This window comes from Mytilus edulis, chromosome 13 (genome assembly GCF_963676685.1).
Source record: "Mytilus edulis chromosome 13, xbMytEdul2.2, whole genome shotgun sequence".
Taxonomy (NCBI): domain Eukaryota; kingdom Metazoa; phylum Mollusca; class Bivalvia; order Mytilida; family Mytilidae; genus Mytilus; species Mytilus edulis.
Genome location: NC_092356.1, coordinates 320716 through 345661, shown reverse-complemented (window position 1 = coordinate 345661; position 24946 = coordinate 320716). Strand labels below are relative to the sequence as shown.

Here is a 24946-nt window from a genome sequence, read left to right as displayed (position 1 = left end):
TATTTTATTGTTGTAATACTAGAGAGAATTAATCGTGTGTCGTGTTATAGGTCTGGCTATTTTATTGTTGTAATACTAGAGAGAATTAATCGTGTATCGTGTTATAGTTCTGGCTATTTTATTGTTGTAATACTAGAGAGAATTAATCGTGTATCGTGTTATAGGTCTGGCTATTTTATTGTTGTAATACTAGAGAGAATTAATCGTGTATCGTGTTATAGGTCTGGCTATTTTATTGTTGTAATACTAGAGAGAATTAATCGTGTATCGTGTTATAGGTCTGGCTATTTTATAGTGTTAATACTAGAGAGAATTAATCATGTATCGTGTTATAGTTCTGGCTATTTTATTGTTGTAATACTAGAGAGAATTAATCGTGTATCGTGTTATAGGTCTGGCTATTTTATTGTTGTAATACTAGAGAGAATTAATAATGTATCGTGTTATAGTTCTTGCTATTTTATTGTTGTAATACTAGAGAGAATTAATCGTGTATCGTGTTATAGTTCTGGCTATTTTATTGTTGTAATACTAGAGAGAATTAATAATGTATCGTGTTATAGGTCTGGCTATTTTATTGTTGTAATACTAGAGAGAATTAATCGTGTATCGTGTTATAGGTCTGGCTATTTTATTGTTGTAATACTAGAGAGAATTAATCATGTATCGTGTTATAGGTCTGGCTATTTTATTGTTGTAATACTAGAGAGAATTAATCGTGTATCGTGTTATAGGTCTGGCTATTTTATTGTTGTAATACTAGAGAGAATTAATCGTGTATCGTGTTATAGGTCTGGCTATTTTATTGTTGTAATACTAGAGAGAATTAATAATGTATCGTGTTATAGTTCTGGCTATTTTATTGTTGTAATACTAGAGAGAATTAATCGTGTATCGTGTTATAGGTCTGGCTATTTTATTGTTGTAATACTAGAGAGAATTAATCGTGTATCGTGTTATAGGTCTGGCTATTTTATTGTTGTAATACTAGAGAGAATTAATCGTGTATCGTGTTATAGGTCTGGCTATTTTATTGTTGTAATACTAGAGAGAATTAATCGTGTATCGTGTTATAGGTCTGGCTATTTTATTGTTGTAATACTAGAGAGAATTAATCGTGTATCGTGTTATAGGTCTGGCTATTTTATTGTTGTAATACTAGAGAGAATTAATAATGTATCGTGTTATAGGTCTGGCTATTTTATTGTTGTAATACTAGAGAGAATTAATCGTGTATCGTGTTATAGGTCTGGCTATTTTATTGTTGTAATACTAGAGAGAATTAATCGTGTATCGTGTTATAGGTCTGGCTATTTTATTGTTGTAATACTAGAGAGAATTAATCGTGTATCGTGTTATAGGTCTGGCTATTTTATTGTTGTAATACTTGAGAGAATTAATCATGTATCGTGTTATAGTTCTGGCTATTTTATTGTTGTAATACTAGAGAGAATTAATCGTGTATCGTGTTATAGGTCTGGCTATTTTATTGTTGTAATACTAGAGAGAATTAATCGTGTATCGTGTTATAGGTCTGGCTATTTTATTGTTGTAATACTAGAGAGAATTAATCGTGTATCTTGTTATAGTTCTGGCTATTTTATTGTTGTAATACTAGAGAGAATTAATCGTGTATCGTGTTATAGGTCTGGCTATTTTATTGTTGTAATACTAGAGAGAATTAATCGTGTATCGTGTTATAGGTCTGGCTATTTTATTGTTGTAATACTAGAGAGAATTAATCGTGTATCGTGTTATAGGTCTGGCTATTTTATTGTTGTAATACTAGAGAGAATTAATCGTGTATCGTGTTATAGGTCTGGCTATTTTATTGTTGTAATACTAGAGAGAATTAATCGTGTATCGTGTTATAGGTCTGGCTATTTTATTGTTGTAATACTAGAGAGAATTAATCGTGTATCTTGTTATAGTTCTTGCTATTTTATTGTTGTAATACTAGAGAGAATTAATCGTGTATCGTGTTATAGTTCTTGCTATTTTATTGTTGTAATACTAGAGAGAATTAATCGTGTATCTTGTTATAGTTCTGGCTATCTTATTGTTGTAATACTAGAGAGAATTAATAATGTATCGTGTTATAGTTCTGGCTATTTTATTGTTGTAATACTAGAGAGAATTAATCGTGTATCGTGTTATAGTTCTTGCTATTTTATTGTTGTAATACTAGAGAGAATTAATCGTGTATCGTGTTATAGTTCTTGCTATTTTATTGTTGTAATACTAGAGAGAATTAATCGTGTATCTTGTTATAGTTCTGGCTATCTTATTGTTGTAATACTAGAGAGAATTAATCGTGTATCGTGTTATAGTTCTGGCTATTTTATTGTTGTAATACTAGAGAGAATTAATCGTGTATCTTGTTATAGTTCTTGCTATTTTATTGTTGTAATACTAGAGAGAATTAATCGTGTATCGTGTTATAGTTCTTGCTATTTTATTGTTGTAATACTAGAGAGAATTAATCGTGTATCGTGTTATAGGTCTGGCTATTTTATAGTGTTAATACTAGAGAGAATTAATCGTGTATCGTGTTATAGGTCTGGCTATTTTATTGTTGTAATACTAGAGAGAATTAATCGTGTATCGTGTTATAGTTCTTGCTATTTTATAGTGTTAATACTAGAGAGAATTAATCGTGTATCGTGTTATAGGTCTGGCTATTTTATAGTGTTAATACTAGAGAGAATTAATCGTGTATCTTGTTATAGGTCTGGCTATTTTATTGTTGTAATACTAGAGAGAATTAATCGTGTATCGTGTTATAGTTCTTGCTATTTTATTGTTGTAATACTAGAGAGAATTAATCGTGTATCGTGTTATAGGTCTGGCTATTTTATTGTTGTAATACTAGAGAGAATTAATCGTGTATCGTGTTATAGTTCTGGCTATTTTATTGTTGTAATACTAGAGAGAATTAATCGTGTATCGTGTTATAGGTCTGGCTATTTTATTGTTGTAATACTAGAGAGAATTAATCGTGTGTCGTGTTATAGGTCTGGCTATTTTATTGTTGTAATACTAGAGAGAATTAATCGTGTATCGTGTTATAGGTCTGGCTATTTTATTGTTGTAATACTAGAGAGAATTAATCGTGTATCGTGTTATAGGTCTGGCTATTTTATAGTGTTAATACTAGAGAGAATTAATCGTGTATCGTGTTATAGGTCTGGCTATTTTATTGTTGTAATACTAGAGAGAATTAATCGTGTATCGTGTTATAGTTCTGGCTATTTTATTGTTGTAATACTAGAGAGAATTAATCGTGTATCGTGTTATAGGTCTGGCTATCTTATTGTTGTAATACTAGAGAGAATTAATCGTGTATCGTGTTATAGTTCTGGCTATTTTATTGTTGTAATACTAGAGAGAATTAATCGTGTATCGTGTTATAGGTCTGGCTATTTTATTGTTGTAATACTAGAGAGAATTAATCGTGTATCGTGTTATAGGTCTGGCTATTTTATTGTTGTAATACTAGAGAGAATTAATCGTGTATCGTGTTATAGTTCTTGCTATTTTATTGTTGTAATACTAGAGAGAATTAATCGTGTGTCGTGTTATAGGTCTGGCTATTTTATTGTTGTAATACTAGAGAGAATTAATCGTGTATCGTGTTATAGTTCTGGCTATTTTATTGTTGTAATACTAGAGAGAATTAATCGTGTATCGTTTTATAGGTCTGGCTATTTTATTGTTGTAATACTAGAGAGAATTAATCGTGTATCGTGTTATAGGTCTGGCTATTTTATAGTGTTAATACTAGAGAGAATTAATCATGTATCGTGTTATAGTTCTGGCTATTTTATTGTTGTAATACTAGAGAGAATTAATCGTGTATCGTGTTATAGGTCTGGCTATTTTATTGTTGTAATACTAGAGAGAATTAATAATGTATCGTGTTATAGTTCTTGCTATTTTATTGTTGTAATACTAGAGAGAATTAATCGTGTATCGTGTTATAGTTCTGGCTATTTTATTGTTGTAATACTAGAGAGAATTAATAATGTATCGTGTTATAGGTCTGGCTATTTTATTGTTGTAATACTAGAGAGAATTAATCGTGTATCGTGTTATAGGTCTGGCTATTTTATTGTTGTAATACTAGAGAGAATTAATCGTGTATCGTGTTATAGGTCTGGCTATTTTATTGTTGTAATACTAGAGAGAATTAATCGTGTATCGTGTTATAGGTCTGGCTATTTTATTGTTGTAATACTAGAGAGAATTAATAATGTATCGTGTTATAGGTCTGGCTATTTTATTGTTGTAATACTAGAGAGAATTAATCGTGTATCGTGTTATAGGTCTGGCTATTTTATTGTTGTAATACTAGAGAGAATTAATCGTGTATCGTGTTATAGGTCTGGCTATTTTATTGTTGTAATACTAGAGAGAATTAATCGTGTATCGTGTTATAGGTCTGGCTATTTTATTGTTGTAATACTAGAGAGAATTAATCGTGTATCGTGTTATAGTTCTGGCTATTTTATTGTTGTAATACTAGAGAGAATTAATCGTGTATCGTGTTATAGGTCTGGCTATTTTATTGTTGTAATACTAGAGAGAATTAATCGTGTATCGTGTTATAGGTCTGGCTATTTTATTGTTGTAATACTAGAGAGAATTAATCGTGTATCGTGTTATAGGTCTGGCTATTTTATTGTTGTAATACTAGAGAGAATTAATCGTGTATCGTGTTATAGGTCTGGCTATTTTATTGTTGTAATACTTGAGAGAATTAATCATGTATCGTGTTATAGTTCTGGCTATTTTATTGTTGTAATACTAGAGAGAATTAATCGTGTATCGTGTTATAGGTCTGGCTATTTTATTGTTGTAATACTAGAGAGAATTAATCGTGTATCGTGTTATAGGTCTGGCTATTTTATTGTTGTAATACTAGAGAGAATTAATCATGTATCGTGTTATAGGTCTGGCTATTTTATTGTTGTAATACTAGAGAGAATTAATCATGTATCGTGTTATAGTTCTTGCTATTTTATTGTTGTAATACTAGAGAGAATTAATCGTGTATCGTGTTATAGGTCTGGCTATTTTATTGTTGTAATACTAGAGAGAATTAATCGTGTATCGTGTTATAGGTCTGGCTATTTTATTGTTGTAATACTAGAGAGAATTAATCGTGTATCGTGTTATAGGTCTGGCTATTTTATTGTTGTAATACTAGAGAGAATTAATCGTGTATCTTGTTATAGTTCTGGCTATTTTATTGTTGTAATACTAGAGAGAATTAATCGTGTGTCGTGTTATAGGTCTGGCTATTTTATTGTTGTAATACTAGAGAGAATTAATCGTGTGTCGTGTTATAGGTCTGGCTATTTTATTGTTGTAATACTAGAGAGAATTAATCGTGTGTCGTGTTATAGGTCTGGCTATTTTATTGTTGTAATACTAGAGAGAATTAATCGTGTATCGTGTTATAGGTCTTGCTATTTTATTGTTGTAATACTAGAGAGAATTAATCGTGTATCGTGTTATAGGTCTGGCTATCTTATTGTTGTAATACTAGAGAGAATTAATCGTGTATCGTGTTATAGGTCTGGCTATTTTATTGTTGTAATACTAGAGAGAATTAATCGTGTATCGTGTTATAGGTCTGGCTATTTTATTGTTGTAATACTAGAGAGAATTAATCGTGTATCGTGTTATAGGTCTGGCTATTTTATTGTTGTAATACTAGAGAGAATTAATCGTGTATCGTGTTATAGGTCTGGCTATTTTATTGTTGTAATACTAGAGAGAATTAATCGTGTATCGTGTTATAGTTCTGGCTATTTTATTGTTGTAATACTAGAGAGAATTAATCGTGTATCGTGTTATAGTTCTGGCTATTTTATTGTTGTAATACTAGAGAGAATTAATCGTGTATCTTGTTATAGTTCTGGCTATTTTATTGTTGTAATACTAGAGAGAATTAATCGTGTATCGTGTTATAGTTCTTGCTATTTTATTGTTGTAATACTAGAGAGAATTAATCGTGTGTCGTGTTATAGTTCTTGCTATTTTATTGTTGTAATACTAGAGAGAATTAATCGTGTATCGTGTTATAGGTCTGGCTATTTTATTGTTGTAATACTAGAGAGAATTAATCGTGTATCGTGTTATAGGTCTGGCTATTTTATTGTTGTAATACTAGAGAGAATTAATCGTGTATCGTGTTATAGGTCTGGCTATTTTATTGTTGTAATACTAGAGAATTAATCGTGTATCGTGTTATAGGTCTGGCTATTTTATTGTTGTAATACTAGAGAGAATTAATCGTGTATCGTGTTATAGGTCTGGCTATTTTATTGTTGTAATACTAGAGAGAATTAATCGTGTATCGTGTTATAGGTCTGGCTATTTTATTGTTGTAATACTAGAGAGAATTAATCGTGTATCGTGTTATAGTTCTGGCTATTTTATTGTTGTAATACTAGCCTAGGGTAAATGATTAGGATAATGCATATTTGATTTTGACCTAAATCACAACGTAATGTAAAATTAAATCAGCTGTCAGAGTACTTTGCTATCCAAAATTAATGTATTTAGTTATGATGCTGTATTTGTAATTCTGATCGGATATTGTTAAATGTGTTGTTTGTAGTTGTGGTTCTATTTTTTTAATATACTATTTGTATGTAAAAGTAAAGATAATTAATCACCAAGTTCATTTATAAGATTTTTGTTTAGGGAAACTTAACGATTTTTTTGTTTTATAGTTTTATTTATAAAATTAATAACTACATAGCTAGATAATGCAATTATTTATCTGGTTGCTTACACAATTCTATAATATTAATTAAATTTTTATCGGTGTATTATACATTGAATGCCATATTACAAACCTGATTTTGAACTATATCAAACTTTTAAAAAACTATCGTGACGTTACTTTTACCTGTGACATCATTTTGTAGCGTAGCGTTATTCTGTAGGTGACAATGCAAGGTTATTTTGTACTGTTTAATGCGCTTTCGCCTTTTGTTTTACATGTTTGTTTTTATTCTGTGGTAAGTCACCACCGATGTTGACAAGAACATCAATTTTATGGTCATTTTTTTTTTTTTAATTTACTGTTTGCAAATATATAGAAAATGGTGAATTAAACCTGGTTTTATAGCTCGCTAAACCTCTCACTTGTATGACAGTTGTATTAAATTCCATTATATTGACAACGATATGTGATCAAAACAAACAAAAGGTCAAACAACTGCAAAATATCAGAAATCAGAAATAAACTGACAACGACATGTTTAAAACTAAAAAGACCAACAGAAAACTTACGATTAAGCAACACTTATCCCACTAAACAACAGGGGTTGATGTCAAGTGCTCTGGAAGGGTAGCCAGATCCTGCTCCACATGTAACATGTGTAGCTCCTGTCATGTTGCTCATGTTAGTTGGTACAAACCGTCCACTTCTGTAGAATTTTGTACTATTTAAAGTTATACAGGAACTTGTCATTGATCACGTTAGTCAATTAGTATTATTGGATACTGGTTTTGTCACAATCATATCAAATCTCTTTTTTTATTCATTTGGTATGATAAGTCTTCTTGAAAGCCAAAATATACAAAATGTATAAGAAAAAAAACACAATTCAAATATAAATATTTATTTTGCACCAATATTGAATTTTTAATGACTCAATAAGCTACAAAAAGGTTTTCTTTCTTAATATAATTCTGCTTAATACATAAACACTTGTGGCATTCAAATTAAAATACATAGTTTAGATACCTATATAATATTCACAAAGACATACATTGGACTATCTTGGCAGAAGAAAATCTGCTCTGATTGAAAGTGAAATCTGACATTTCTGCATTTCAGATTTTTTTATTCTATATATATTTTTGTGTGGATTGGTACTACCTCTTTCCAGAAATGTAAATAACAAACAATACATCAATGAACACATATTTTCAAATGCTAGAAAGGTTTACATACAGGTAAACATTATTCCTAATTGTTATTCAGTGCATCTACCGGCCATTAATCAATTATAAAGTAAAATGCAATACACATTATTACAGTCTAGTTTCTATTTTTCTCTTTTAAAACAAATCAATCTATGTCAGTTGTCTGTAGTTATACATTTGGGGTTCTTGAAATGAAAAATAAAAGCAAAAAAGCCTTAGTGCATAGAAAACTCTATCTTTGCATAAAGTAGATATCAATTGGATGCAGCGCATCTTGTAATATTAAAACATTGAATGATTGATAGAGGCAATGGAAACATAAACAAGTTAATTGAAGAGACCTTTGCTTGTGATGGGATTAATGAATTGTTGGTATACAACCTTCTGTAATATACAGACATTATTAACCCTTTCAACGCTACACAAAAAAATAGAAAAATGGCTGCTGCTGCTGCATTTTTTTTTGTGTTCATTCATTAGAACAGTATATTCCCTTTCAGACTGCTGTATCTTTTTTATTGTAAGAGATACAGAAAAAGTTATTGCATGAAAAATGCTCAGGAGAGTATGAACTGTAATGTTAGGCAGTTATTTCAGTAAAATTTTTATCAGGTTACCTGCATTTTCAGGTAATTAACAGGTAAAAGGTGTAATTTGTTACATTTGTGTTGAATTTTGAATAAAAACTACTTTTCGTCTTCATCTATTTTGTTTTTTTATCTGCCATATAATAAAGAAGACACCAATTGCTCGATTCCTTAGCGTATTGCACCATACACAACGTATTATGTAATCATGGCACAAATCAGTGGCTCCGTCCTCAAAATTTTCAGTCAACCTCCGTTTTCCCCCCTTTTTCTACGTCTCGTAATGATCAATCAAATCATATTTCCCACACGAATTGAATGTAATAAACACATTGAGATAACAAGAAACCTTTTAACTAATCCTCGTCATCAGTTTCGCCATAGAAATGCTGAAATATTTCCATATTTACAGCTTCGTTTCCGATTTCCGCCATTTGCATTTGTCAAAATATTTGTTTTTATTTTCCTTCAATTTTTCCTTCTACTGCATGATTTTACAATAAAAATTGCCGGGATTTCAAGCGCAAATGAGACCTTGCATATCCTCGATTCATACAAGGAAAAATTAGAGAGGACCCGAATGAAAACCGAATGGTTTAAGAGTCCTTATGAAAAATCCGTTGTCATCACGGCATATGCCGCGAATAGCAGTGGCGGACGGCGTATGTCATCGCGGCATATGCCGTGTATAGCGTTGAAAGGGTTAACAAGAATGGTGAATGGGATGATGAAAAACAAGGAAAAAGTTTAAATAAAAATTTAAATAAAAATTCTCATAGGAATCTATCTTTTTTCTTTTAGTAGTGATCTGTTCACGAAGGGGGAAAATAACAAAAATCCAATATATAAAAATTTTCTGTTAAATTTTCTCTTTTTTAAACTATTCATTTTTTTCTAAATAAATCTGGTTTAATCAACCTCTTCATCTTTGTCATCTTCCTCTTTTGATTTCATTTGTAAATTGTCTTTGCTGTCCTCTGATTGGTTCAGAATATCACTCACGTCTGTTTTGATTGGTTGAGAAGCTTCTGACATCTGGACATTTGTAGTTTCTTCAAGGCTGAAATTCACTTTTACCTGAAATAAAAAAAAGTAAGTTTTATATTCAAATGATTTCTAAATAAATGCATATTGATATGAATGTACCCTTATGGAATGATTTGAACAAAAAAATCAGACTTTGACCTCTTGAACTACTAACCATGATTTCAATTAATTGTTTTTCCTACATTTTACTCATGAAAACCAATAAACTTTTCAAAATAAATGTTATGGGCTGCTGTAAAAGATATAGTGACTGTCTTATGTTTTTTTCCAATTAGCAATTGTTTTAAACCAAGGTATATACACCCTTTTTCTAGACATTTTACATCTGATGTGATGTTTGTCTTATATCTATTTTCTAAGAGGAGTCTGTTGATTGTAATTAGAAAACATTTAGTATTGTTTGTTTTGATAGTAATTATTAATCATGTCACTTTAATTTTATGACAGGATAATGCAAAAGGTCTGGTTAAAAAGATCAAACAAACTTCATTATTTTTCTCTGAATAAGGTTATAATGGCAAATCCATATTATATGCATGACCATTTCAGGCTCAGCCTAACCAGTCAAAAACATAATTTAGCAGGCAAGTCTGTAAGTAACAACCATTTTGAAAGCACTACTGCTATGTTTGGTAAATTCTGCTATCATTTTTTGTGTAAAGCATGTTAAAATTACTTACTTATTTCAAAAGCAAAAGTATAATCATCTGATTACACACATCTTGTTCAACAGTGCATATTTATATCTTATATTATTGTGTCCATTCAGAAACATAAACTTTATTATTGTATTTTAGATTTTCTCTCGTCATGTGACAACCTAAGAGAGAGCCGTGGTTAGTGCATCGGACTACTAACACAAAGGTTCCTGGTTCGATTCCCGTCTGGGATGAAAATTTCAGGGACTCAATTTTCGGCTCTCCCTTGACACCATTTGCGAGAACGGTCTTGAGGTCACGATGATAGTCCGTCGGAAGGGGGCGATAAATGGCTGACCCATGTTAAGAGAGAGCCATATCTCACACAAAACAATTCCTGTTTTCACCAATTCATACCTTGATCATCAATTATGAGATGACAAAAAGATATGTTAATGACTTGGAAATTAAAATTTAATGAATACAAATTTTCAATAGAAGTGAACATAATTCAGTTGTGTTCAGTAGTTACACCTGGATCATGCAGCTTGGTCAATTAATTTATAAGCAAATTATAGGTTAGACAATACTTGGTCATGTATTATGAATATTTAAGCCCAAGTCAAAACATGACCAAGTATTGTCTGACCAATTTAGAACATATTTCACACTTTTGAGTGACCTTACAAAACTATCCTTTCCCATTGTAATATTCAAACCTAAATAACAGTTCACTTTTTATAATGAACTAAATATAAAACATAGGTAATGATTATTTCAATGGATGAAATGAAATAGCACTGACATAGTTTGTGAAGGATAAATTGTTTTTCTTCTGCTTCAGGTAAAATTTAATACTTATATATCTTTAGATTTTTTTTATTTTAAAAAGCAACACAATGCTATGAAAATCCCCTTTTTGAAATTTGATTTTTTTTTATAAATATAAAACTCTCTGTATGAATATTTGAATTCAGACCATTCAACATTAAATGCTTATTTTTATTGATAAATTTAAATGTTTTGTGTTTCTCCGAAAACAATCCTTTGCTTTATATATCAGCAGTCTGGCATTGTGTATTTTTTGAAAGAAAAAGAAAATAATTCCCTCAAATGTAAGGTATTAAAATTAAATAAAAATCATTTTATTTATCCTTACCAATTTATTTTTTTGTGTATTCTATATATGTGTTCCATTAGAAAATGCATGAAATTTTGCAAAATTCAATTTTTTTTTATTTTAATCTTTGCTCTTTCGTCTTTAATCAGTAGCCTATTTTCCCAAGGAAAATGCCTTAGAGGATTGAACACTTCGTTAGCGCAACTATTAAGAGTTCACTTTCATAATTAACTGACAATGAAAAGTCATTCATGTATAGCATTTCATAGTGCATGGAAAACCATGTACTATGAAAATTAGGGGGCAAAAAACTGACTTTTCATTGGACGAGAAGGGGTGAGTATGTTCTTAAGATTTGTATGTATTTTGAGTTCTAGAAAAAGCAAGGCTTCACTTATATGTTTTGTTGTTCCTAGAATACTTTAAGTATTTACAAACTCAACTGATGCAGTTATAACTTAAAACGTGCCCTTTTGTAAATTTCATGCCATAAATTGAAAAATAAAAACACATTTAAACTGGTCTTGTTTACACCAGAAATCAGGGAATTCACGTATCCAACATTTTCTGACTTGTACCCAACCTGTTCGAAGTCGAAGACAAAGTAGATTGATTAAAAAGCACGATTCAGACCATTTTTACTCAAAGATTTTATCCTTTAAACAGGAACAGAGGTAAAAAACAAAGCCAATCAAGGTGCACTAAGTGGGTTGAAAGATTCTTCAGATTTTTTATTTTCAAATATCAAATCGTGTGGCAAGGCATTTTGTTTGTTTTCCTTGATTCTGAATCATATAGACGCTTTAATGCAAAAAATGCCTTGATTTAAAACGCTTGTTGAATACAGCATCGGAAAGGTATGACAAAAAACCAACGCACGTTTACTACAGCATCGGAAAGATATCACCAAAATCCAACATAGCAACAAAAAAAATTTTGGACAAGAATGGCCAATAAAAATTTTCGAGTCGCTGCGATTTTACCGGGTCGGTCGTGGGAGGGGAAACAAACAATATTTTATTTTTGGCCCAAGGCAGCATTCGCCCCCGCAAAGTGGAAAGGGATTAATTATAAGTTGAAAAACTTGTTTCCTAATCCACTATAAATAAATATGTTTAAACTAACCTAACTACCAGCTGATTACATGTTTTGATTGTTTTTTTTATTATTTAAACTTGATTTAATTAATAAATATGTTTATTTAAGAAATTACTTTATCATTATTTTCTCCATCTGTTCTATCATCTTTATTCTGATTTAAGTATGCTTCATCTGACACTAATGTGGCATCCCCGCTAGGTTCTGACGTTATTGTGGCATCACGCTCCACTTCTGACGTTATTGCTGCATCACCACTAGGTTTGACCATGTTGGATTTGCTGGTAGGACTAGCATTCTGACTGAGTTGCCATGCTGGCAGTGATGATGATGATGGTGTTGGTGGGAACTGTCGTCTGTTAATAAATATAAACATATCTGTTGAGTCCTTCATCACAGTGGCAGATTTAAGGGGGGCCAAGGTGCCTCAAACACCCCCTCCCCCTTTTGTTAAAAAACAAGAGGCTCTCAAGAGCCTGAATCGCTCACCTTCAATTTTTTTGTTTAAATCATTCATCAATGATTATTTTTGCTTTTCAGTGTGTGCTAAAATATGCCATTCAAACATTTTTTGTATCTGTCATATTTTCTTCACAGGCAAAAATAATGCATTTTACCCCTAGCAACATTGGCTATTTTTCTTGAAGTAAAAGGAAATGAAAGAACATTTAAAATTAATAATAATTAGAGTTATCTCTCTTTGCATATTTTAAGTCAGTGTGTAGAAACCAAAAAAATAACTAAATCTATATAAATTAAGTTAATTATCTCCCTTCAAATATTTCAGACCAAGAATATCTTCCTTTATGCACATTCTCTGGTCATGTACTGGATCTGTGTAAAGTTTAATTAATATTGGTACAGTCATTTAGGAGTTGTGCTTATCTCCCTTGAAAAAAATCTTACCAGAAATATCTTCTTCCTTCATGCACATCTACAGGTTGTGTACAAAAACTGTGTAAAGTTTCATCAATTATGATTAATCTGTTTAGGAGTAGTTGCGCTTACAGACTTGTTGCCATTTATAGCTATATTTAACTAAGTAAAATCAATTATCTCCCTTAAAATAATTCCGACCAGAAATATTTTCCTTCATGCACATCCTCGGGTTGTTTACTACAACTGTGTGAAGTTTCATTAATATTGGTCCATCCATTAAGGAGGAGTTGCGTTTACGAGACATATGGACAGACAGACGGACGGACAGGGTGATTCCTATATACTTCCCCAAAACTTTGTTTTTCGGGGGTATAAAAAACACAAATTAATACAAGTTACCGTAAGGATTGTTAAGTTTTAAGTTAAAGTGAAATTGGTTCAGTAGTTTAAGAGAAAAAGATTTTTTTAAGTTAGCAAACAATGAAAAATTGTGTAAAATTATCATTAAAGGGCAATAACTCCTTAAGGCGTCAACTGGCATTTTTAGTCATTAAACTTATTTGTAGATCTTACTTTGATAAACATTTTTGTTGTTTACAGTTTATCTCTATCTATAATAATATTCAAGATAATAACCAACAACTGCAAAATTTGCTTAAAATTACCAATTAAGTGGCAACAACCCCACAATGAGTATCGATTTGTCTGAAAATTTCAGGGCTGATAGATCTTGACCTAATAAACACTTAAACTCCTCAACATATTTGCTCTAAATGCTTTAGTTTTTGAAATACAAGCCAAAAACTGCAATTTAACCTATGTTCTATTTTTAGCCATGGCGGCCATGTTTTTTACAAAACACAAACTTTATACAAGATACCCTTAGAATCATTTAGAATAAGTTTACCTGCAATTGGTTCAGTACTTTCAGAGAAGAAGATTTTTGAAAGTTAACAAATACGATGAACAAATTGTGAAAAATTGTCATTAAAGGACAATAACCCCTTAAGGGGTCAATTGACAATTTTGGTCAAATTAACTTATTTGTAGATCTAACTTTGCTGATATTTTTGCTGTTTACAGTTTATCTTTATCTATAATAATATTCAAGATAATGACAAAAAACTGCAAAATTTCCTTAAAATTACCAATTAAGTGGCAGCAACCCAACAATGGGTTGTTTGATTCATCTGAAAATTTCAGGGCTGATAGATCTTGACCTAATGAACATTTTTACCCATGTCAGATTTGCTCTAAATGCTTTCGTTTTTTGAGATATAAGCCAAAAACTGCATTTGACCCCTATGTTCAATTTTTAGCAATGGCGACCATGTTTGTTGATAGATCAAAACTTCAGATACAATTTATAAACTAGATACCCTAAGGAACATTCAGTTAAAGTTTGAAAGTATTTGGCCAAGTAGTTTCAGAGGAGAAGATTCTTGAAATAGTTTACAACGACAGACGACGGACGATGACGGACGCCAAGTGATGGCATAAGCTCACTTGGCCCTTCGGGCCAGGTGAGCAAAAAATTGGTTGTTAACCGCCAGGGCATTTTTTTCTCTCAATTAAATGAAAAAAGAAAAGAAAAAAAAGCTTTGTCTTGTTCTGATTCAGCATTGTTAACACATATTTTTCATATGCATTTCAGTTTTATTGTTAAGAAGTATAACAATTTCAAGGATATGTTTTACGGCCTTAGTATCTAGCCTTAGTATCTAGAGACTTTATACAACTATAAGTATTAGTTACATAGTGGGCTAGTAACATTATACAATACATGTAGGTTCAGGAAATTTCATATTATTGGAAAATAATTAGAAAAATAACAATGATAAAAAGTGTTTTGTTCCCCTGTTTTTTAGATTCCCAAAATGGCCAATGGAAACTAATATTATTATTACCTGTTTAATAATAACCCTTTTACAGTCTGTAGCTCTGACTTCATTTCTGTGGCAAACTGTGACTCGTTTATATTACTCATTGCTGTGGAAGACTGAAATATCAGGACATTCTAATTAAAATCAGGACATTCTAATTAAAATCAGGACATTCTAATTAATATCAGGACATTCTAATAAACCAAATGTTTACATTAAAAAACTGTATTACAGTATAACAACTAGTAAGGAACAATTTAAGTTACATTTCTGATCTTTGTGTATTTCAATTGTTTTTAAAAAAAATTGGAAATTTCTGTAATAGAGTAATAACAAGCTATACTCCTATCAGATTTATTTTGTGTCTTTTTCATGTGTTGTCCAGATATGGAGAAGCCATGAAGCCAGCAATTATAATCTATATAATATATAAATTTATAATCAACATTATCTTCATTTTTAAAGATCTTAACTCAAAAACAAAACAAATTTTGTAGTGAACTGTTAGTTGAAAGATAAAAACTTTAAATCAGTAATAAGAACAAAACATAGATTTGTATTGTATATCATGTATATTGATATAGGAAGATGTGGTATGAGTGCCAATGAGTCAACTCTCCTTCCATGTAACAATTTATAAAAGTAAACCATTATAGGTAAAGGTATGGCCTTCAACAAGGAACTTTAGCTCACACTGAACAGCAAGCTATAAAGGGCCCCAAAATGACTAGTGCAAAACCATTCAAATTGGAAAACCAATGGTCTAATGGTTTATTTTAAATATTTTTTTAAAATATATTTTCCAAGTGGAAGAAATATTCCCAAAACTAGAATCATGTTTCATAAAAGTACAATATAGAATAAGCAGTTGTTAGTATACACCATGGTTATGCTTTCTCCTTTTCTCGCTCAAAATATGCTTAGCTTTAATTTACCCTTTGTGAGTAGACTTCATGTGATATAGCTTGTACTTTCTCCTGATTGGTTGACATTGTTTCCTGCATTGAGGTCAAGGTCAGTTGTATCTTTGACAAAGTCTCCACAATGTTTTTCTGAAGCTCTATCACCATGCTCTCAATTTTATCTAATCTGTCTTCTGTCTTTGGTTTACCTAACATCCATGGCAGTAAATATTCCTACAAATAAATAAATAATAAAACATTATATTGTGTCATACATTGTTAACTGTAAACCACTGCAATTTTTCTAATTGCACACAACATGTGCACACATAACATGCACTTAAAAGCGATCAAACACATTATCATACTTGCCAACCTCTGACATTGAGAAATCATGATATGACATGTCAAAAAGCATGTGAAATTGTGCATCAGAGATGCAGATTTTTTTATAAGAAAAATGTTCATGATGTTCATAATATCACATGATACAAATTTGTTTATATAAAAAACACTGTAACATTATTGATTAGTTTTACTTGTTTATATTAACTGTAAAAAGTGATAAAATTAGACCTTCAAACACTCAAACCAATTTAAATTTGTTGTTTCCAGTCTGTCCATGTCTCACTAGGGGTAAACAAATGATATGAGAAGACTCATAATCATAGAGACATCAACACTGACACAATCTCTTCAAATATTTGTTGCATAACCTTATTTTTTTAGCAATTCATGTGGACAAAAATGTAGCTAATACCATGAATACATATATATAATTTGAGTTAAAACAAGAGTTTATACTTACCTTGAAAAATTTATAAGCAGCATAAGATAAGCCTCCTATTAAAGCTATTGTGTGTAAAACATCTCTTATCTTTACCAATGTACCAACAGGAGGTGCTGAAATAAATATAAATATCTGTTGGCAAAATAAGACAACCCTTCTAATAAAGCTCTTGTCAGTAAAATATCTTGTATCTTTATTTGTGTACCAACAGGGGACGTTAAAAATAAATATCTTAAATATCTGTAAACAAAATAAGACAGCCCTTCTAATAAAGCTCTTGTCTATAAAATATCTTGTATCTTTATTAATGTACCAACAGGGGACGTTAAAAATAAATATCTTAAATATCTGTAAACAAAATAAGACAACCCTTCTAAATAATAAAGCTCCTGTCTATAAAATATCTTGTATCTTAAATAATGTACCAACAGGGGACACTAAAAATAAACATAAATGTCTGTAAACAAAATAAGATAACTCTCCTATTATCGTGTGTAAAACATCTCATATCTAGATATATTGGTGCCTGTATCACAGGAGGCAGGAGTGGGTATACTTGGGTAGGTTTATCTGGAGGTACACCACTGCTCCAGGTATAGGTGCCTGTATCACAGGAGGAAGGGGTGGGTATACTTGGGTAGGTTTATCTGGAGGTACACCGACCTCTTTATAGATAATTCTATTTACCTGACTGTTGGTAGGGCACCACTGCTCCAGGTATCGGTCCCTGTATCACAGGAGGCAGGGGTGGGTATACTTGGGTAGGTTTATCTGGAGGTACACCCGACCTCTTTATAGATAATTCTATTTACCTGACTGTTGGTAGGGCACCACTGCTCCAGGTATCGGTGCCTGTATTCCAGGAGGCTGGGGTGGGTATACTTGGGTAGGTTTGTCTGGAGGTACACCTGATCTTTCTACTGCTAATTCTATCTCTTCTTTTGTAAGGCCTGAAAATTGCAAAAAAGAAATAAAATTGTCTGTTTACAAACATCACAGATTATCTATCAATTTCCAATATCAAAACTATCGTATACATAATAACAATAAAACTAAGGTTTCATCATCATAAGGTAAAGTTGAACCTAGAACATGTAGAACATTGTAGAACATTGTAGAACATTGTAGAACATTATCAGATTGTAGAACATTGTAGAACATTGTCAGATTGTAGAACATTGTAGAACATTGTCAGATTGTAGAATATTGTAGAACATTGTCAGACTGTAGAACATTGTCAGATTGTAGAACATTGTCAGATTATAGAACATCATGAACATGTAGAACATTGTCAGATTGTAGAACAATGTCAGATTGTAGAACATGTAGAACATTGTCAGACTGTAGAACATTGTCAGATTGTAGAACATTGTAGAACATTGTCAGATTATAGAACATGTAGAACATTGTCAGATTGTAGAACATTGTAGAACATTGTCAGATTGTAGACCATTGTAGAACATTGTCAGACTGTAGAACAATGTCAGATTATAGAACATGTAGAACATTGTCAGATTGTAGAACATGTAGAACATTGTCAGATTGTAGAACATGTAGAACATTGTCAGATTATAGAACATGTAGAACATTGTCAGATTGTAGAACATGTAGAACATTGTCAAATTGTAGAACATGTAGAACATTGTCAGATTGTAGAACATGTAGAACATTGTCAAATTGTAGAACATGTAGAACATTGTCAGATTGTAGAATAATCTATCTCTTCTGTTTAGTTTTATAAAAAAAGATTTAATGCTTTGATAGTAATATCAAAATTCAATTGCAGTTCGTCCAGGAAATCTGAAAACTGCTTACAAGGTGCAATAACATTTACTGCACCAAAACTCAGAAAATTTGGTCCTGGGTGAAATTGTGTAAATAGTCATACCAAATATATCTCATATTTGAATATCACCTTATGTTTTTTGTGGACTTGGTGATGGGCAGGTTTGCCTTTTCTATGTTCTGTGATTTGTTGTCTTGTCATACTTTTTTCATTTCTTGCTATGGCATTGTCAGTTCATTTTTGACTTATGAGTTTGATTTTTTCTTTAGAATCTTTCGACAACTTTCATTCATGTGTCAATGACACACTTTATCAATTTTGATTGGCAAAATTCTAATTACCGTTTAAAAGTGTGTATAGTACATGGATTTTTACCATGGGAATAATTTCTGAAAAAGGTTTATGTATTGGGTATGGGTACACTGGCATTTTTCAGGCCGAATTCTGCCAAAGAAAACCAGGTGATCTGGAGAAAAACATATCTGAAGCAAAAATATGATTGTTGTTATGTTTTAAATGTATATTTGTTAATGCTTATACATGGATGCCCAATCTGCATCATTATTTTCTACGTTAAGTGGACAGAGAAAATGGGATAAAATCTCTATTTTGGCAATAAAATTAGAAAGATCATATCATAAAAATGGGGTTTTTACTATGCATGGGTGCATTAAATACACTGATAAAGACGTTGGTCACTTCTTGTTTACATCAATTCTCCCTTCTAATCTTACCTTTCTTCTATAAGAAAACTTTTCATTTATAATCCTACCTTTTCTCTCTAAGAAAGCTTTCCTTTGTGACACAGGACTTTGTTGAACTTTGGGGTTCTGTAAAAACTTTATTGCTGTTGATATCTGAATAAAAAACACACAAACAAATAACAATTCTATATATACACAGAAGTGTATTTTAGGAAGAGAATGTCTATATGCAATTACAAATTTAAATGGCCACCTACCAATGAATCTTTGAAGTTGGCCACTAAACCATGACCAATACCCCAGAAAAGTAAACTGCATTAGATCTTCATATTTTTTTCTCCAAAGACATGAAAGAGTTTCTTTAACAATATTTTTAAATTAATCTACACATGATCTAAACATCAAGCTACTGACACGACTGAGAGCATTGTCTTAAACCTAAAATAATAAAAAATTGTCTTACCAGCTCTTCTCTTGGTCCGTCAGAAGGAGCTAAAACATCCTTGGATAATTCAACCTAGAAATTAAAAATAAAAATTGTGTACATTGATATGCAACATCATGGCCAATTCTCATTATTAGAATTATAAAAAAAAATTATTTTGTTAAACATGTTAAATCCTAGAATGTTCAGTCAGAGATATAACTCTATAGGGTTATTACAGAAAATAACTTGCGTGTGTTATAACAGATTTTCTTCCTAAAATTTTCTAAATCTGTAATAACATATGTTTGTTATTTGTAAAATTATTTCATTTATAGTGGGCTCTTAGGGGAACTCTTGAGACTTTGTGCAGAAACTAAATGCATAGCCTTGATAAGAAATTTCTTAATTAAATTCATACATTTTTGATTAACCATGGTAAAGCAATGAGACGAGGCTATTAAGGGATAAACTTAGCTGTAATAACAAGGATTAGTTATTAAAGGAATGTAACTTATTATATAAGACACTTGGGAATTACTGAGAAACTTGCGCAGAACCTCATTACATGCTCTGGTCATTATTTCTTACAATAAATTAAAATACATTGTAATTAAGCATGATCTGTGTCTGAGCAAATCCTTTGAAGTGATATAGAGAAGCTGTGATAACACCCTTTAGTTATTAAAAGGCATATTTTTTTCTGTGATAACATATAAGTATACATATAGACAAAAGCAATATCAATAGAACTTTTACATAGTTTAATGAAACTAATGATGTATATTGTCCCTTTGAAACATGTAACATACATATGTTATCACAGTTCTTTGATTTTTTAGTCTACAATAAAAAATGTATGTTATTTTCCTGTAATAACCCTATAGAGTTATATCCCTGACTGATGTTTGTTCGAAATCCTAGAGCCATTTCTTCTTTTAATTTTTTTTTCTCAGAAAGTTAAAAGTCAGACACCTCCCAAATTCAATCTTTATCCAATGTTTGGTAATAAGCATTTTGTAAAATATTTATTCAAGGCAAACTACAGTGATATTGTTGTCTTTTTTCAAAACTACCTCTACCGTTTTTTACTGGGAAAAATGCATATTTTTTATTGAAATTGGGAAATTTGTATATTTTATTCTCAACACATCTCCGATTTTTTGCTGACCTTTGCTGTCTTTTTGGCACTGTTTTTTCATGTATATTTTGGCTGTCAGACATTTTCAACCTGAAAGGTACTTTCGGAGAGGGGAAAGAAACAGAAGCAATGATGGTACTTAATGCATTGAAAACTACATGTGTTACAAACACCATGATGATTCTGATCAGAAAACCGGATTTCAAACGTGCTTTCTAATAGCAAAATAATAACATGAATACGATATTTACCAACATTACTACCAATGCCATCACTGTTTGGAGAAAATGTAAAAGTTTTGATGAGGAATTTTAAGCCATTTTTTTTTTGTAATTGGGAATTTTCTCATGGGGAAAAGGCCGAATTTCGGCTGTAATTTGAGGCAAACAATATCACTGAACTAAAGTTAGTGAACTGGGAATAAATATTTTATTGCACCACAGGTAAATTATGATATTGTGATTGTTTTAAGGCCATCGCATGGTAACCCCTTATGGCCATCACATGGTAACCCCTTATGGCCATCACATGGTAACCCCTTATGGATCCATAGGGTTTAAGGCCATCACATGGTAACCCCTTATGGATCCATATGGGACAATACATGTATCACTAAATTGATGTGCCTCCGATTGAAGAACACAAAAGTTGTTTGTAAATTTACAAAAAATCTCTGTGTAGTGATATTGGACATGTTTCAATTTTTAACAAATGACTGAGCTTGACCATTTGTGTTGATCTGTAAAGTATAGGACCTTAGAATAAATGTGTAAAAACTATGGAGTTATTATTATATATGTATTCAAAGTATTAAATTTTCAGCATGTTCAGACATTGTGTGAAAAAAGGGACTTTTTACTATGAAGAGTCGCTTCACGAAAGGATTGTCAGGGTATGCTAATTTACCGAAAAATGAATCACTCTTCATACCCCAAAAATTTATCCACACATGTGAAAATGTCTCAGCTTCGAAACAAGCCATCATGGAAGCAGGACAAGTCGCCCCACTGGCAAGTCGCCCCACACCTAATCGCCCCACTTTTTCACCAACTCGCCCCACTTTGAAAAAAACCGCCCCAACCTGGATCACCAACTCGCCCCACTTTTAAAAAAATCGCCCCACATGTGAAATTGGTTAAATCATGTTTAATATTACTCCTGCCAACTCGCCCCACTTAATGGAAAACGGTAATATTTAGATTAATATAAAATTAAAAATAAAAACTCGCCCCACTTAAATGAAAACTAATCTACACAGAATACAAACAAACCGAAAAAAGCCAACACACATTTCAGTTTAATTATTTTATTCGTAAGCGGGGCTAGTTGGTAGCCTTTAACTCTATTCATACATGTACTATTCATAAGTGGGGCTAGTTGACATTCACGTTACCGAAATATTAACTCACTTCTTACTGCTATATTAAAAAAAAAAGGAATAATATAAGAAGTTTCTATAAGGTTTTCAATGGGATAACATCCGTTTCCATAAGTGGGGCGAGTTGGCCGGAGTAATATTCACGGAATTTAAGTTATATACAACGGGATAACATCTGTAAGGCGAGTTGGCTTTACTAAATTCATCCTGGTTAATAATATGTTAATCTAGATTTTATCGTTTTCCATTCAGTGGGGCGAGTTTTCAGGAGTAATATTAACGGGATTTAACACATTTCACAAGTGGGGCGATTTTTTAAAAAGTGGGGCGATTTGGTAATCCAGGTTGGGGCGTTTTTTTTAAAGTGGGGCGAGTTGGTGAAAAAGTGGGGCGATTAGGTGTGGGGCGACTTGCCAGTGGGGCGACTTGTCATGGATTCAGCCATCATATACAAGTTTACGATATTGGCTGAGCTAGAGAAGAAGACGTTACCATTACGGCCTGTGGAGAAACAATTGCGCATATTGCCCCATATACATGTACAAGATGTATGGGATTAATAAATTTAATATGGGATTAATAAATTTAATATGGGATTCAAGGCATGTAATCTAATGTTAATTGTATTTCATTGTTGTTGTTTTTAAACACAGCATATATATTTTAAAGTACAGTGTTTGATAAGTTCTATATAAAGTTCACTACTGACCCTCTACAGACAAAAGAGTGTGGGTAAAATCCCCACTTCTATGGAGTTTACTTACCCTCTTAAGACTCTATGGATCCATGGGCATGGGCTGCAGTTATCAGCATGGTCAGTAGCAAACATGTAACTTATACAATGTAATGTCATCACTCAGAGAAAATTTATTTTTGTATCGGACAAAATGGTAAAATAAAAAAATTGAAGCTACAATTCAAAAATTTTATCAACTACATGTTTTGGGCTCGGACAAAATTTCTGAATCGACGTCGAAGTAAGGGACGACATCAAAAGTGAATTAAGTTTTTTATCCTTCATTGAACTTTTGAGGTCGTCCCTAACATGCCTAAGGCGTCAAAGAAAAAAAACTAGAACTATGCTTGGACTTTGAACTTTAAAAAAACGACAAGAGTCAACGAAGAGGGAGGTTTTCAGGGCTTTTAAAACATTAATAAAACGTAGATTTATTCAAACAATTTATCTTGTCTTCGTATGTAACTGACAACACATAACTGTGTCAAACATAAGTGTGGGAAAGAAAAATAGTAACCTTTCTATTTGTTTCGTCTGTCATGATTTAAACTGGATCTTTTAAATTCTACAGACACAAAATGTCACATATTTTGAACCAGGAACCAGATCTGTAATAAACTACCTAAAACCCTGTATTAATTTTGGGAAAATTTAATACATTGATTTTGATCCCGATGTAGGTGTAGATCTTTAATCCTGTTCTTATAAGACTAATGAAATTAATTATTTAACGAAGGTTACTTATTTAACAATGACATGTTGATCTTCTCTGAGGCCTTCGAAAATCATAAATACAAATAGAAAAAAAAGAAAGATACAAACAAAATAAAATACATGTAATACCGTACGTTTAACTATATACAGATGTATATAACAGCTTAAATATCGATTAACCCATATGCTTTCAATAATTTAAAAAAAAAACGAAAAAAAAAAACAGATTCAGCGGCATGCACTTTTCACAAAAAAATTCTTAAGAGTAAAAATACATACTCATTATAGCATAACTTGCTTGCAACTCAAACTTAAAAAAAAAGGTTTTAATTGTAAGATTATTTGTGAGAGTTGCTGGTTTATTTATTCTGTATAGTTGAAAAAAAAGTTTGAACATTTAATCCTAAATGAATATAAATTATTTATTTCTTAAATTATATCTATAAAGTTATTCTCAATCCTTGTACTCAGACTAGCATATTTAATTGTTCTCGGTTTAAGAAAAAAAAAAAACGAATTAGGTCTTGATACACGAACATGATGAAGAAGCCTTAATTAGTTTAAACAGTATCTAATACTGAAAAATACAACAGCAAAGTATAGCAATCTTACATAAAATTCAAATATAGGATTCAGTAAGAAGTTTGGAGAAAGCTTTTATTAACCAGCCTCCCTATGCTACTTGAGCGAATACTGATTATAAAGATCAGTATATATATGTTGCACTTTATAAATACAGCTGTTTCTCAAATCACTCCTCTTTTGGGAATATATAAACATTCATAGTTTTTTTTCACGTACTGGTTCCCAGATATGATGTCTATATGTTTCATCTTGTAGAAAAATAACTTGGGAATGTTACCAGTAGATACACAAATGCATAACCGTCAAATTGAAATCTGTGGTCCACCGGAAGTCAAGTATAGGAGTAGCACAAACTTTTAGTGTAAAGTTAAACTCTTAGAAGTTCAGGGCATATATACACGTTGAAAATATGCCGCACAGCCCTATAGTTTGACCTTTGAAAAAATAGTAGTGCATATAAACCTTTATCCTATGATATTATTTTTATCAAAAATTCATAGTTAAAGTGGAACAGTCTTAGCCGTAAACGGAGTTCCTAAGGGAAATTACATAGTAAAAGTGGAACAGTCTTAGCCGTAAACGGAGTT

The 24946-nt window shown here is 31.5% G+C and overlaps 1 protein-coding gene across 2 annotated transcripts; it reads right to left on the bottom strand.

The window, feature by feature from the left end:
* Positions 1-7624: 7624 nt before the first annotated feature.
* LOC139502060 (peroxisomal membrane protein PEX14-like) lies at positions 7625-23689 on the bottom strand. Of its 2 annotated transcripts, none has more exons than XM_071291382.1 (9): positions 23578-23689; positions 19845-19898; positions 19450-19534; positions 17704-17841; positions 16910-17004; positions 16135-16335; positions 15224-15315; positions 12553-12793; positions 7625-9611 (listed from the first exon to the last, which is right to left on the bottom strand). In XM_071291382.1, the coding sequence occupies exons 1-9, from the start codon at positions 23599-23601 to the stop codon at positions 9444-9446; spliced, it is 1098 nt and encodes a 365-aa protein (XP_071147483.1). In that variant the 5' UTR covers positions 23602-23689; the 3' UTR covers positions 7625-9443. The 2 variants fall into 2 exon arrangements, with proteins under 2 accessions (XP_071147483.1, XP_071147484.1); XM_071291383.1 differs by lacking the exon at positions 23578-23689 and adding an exon at positions 21198-21233.
* Positions 23690-24946: the final 1257 nt, after the last annotated feature.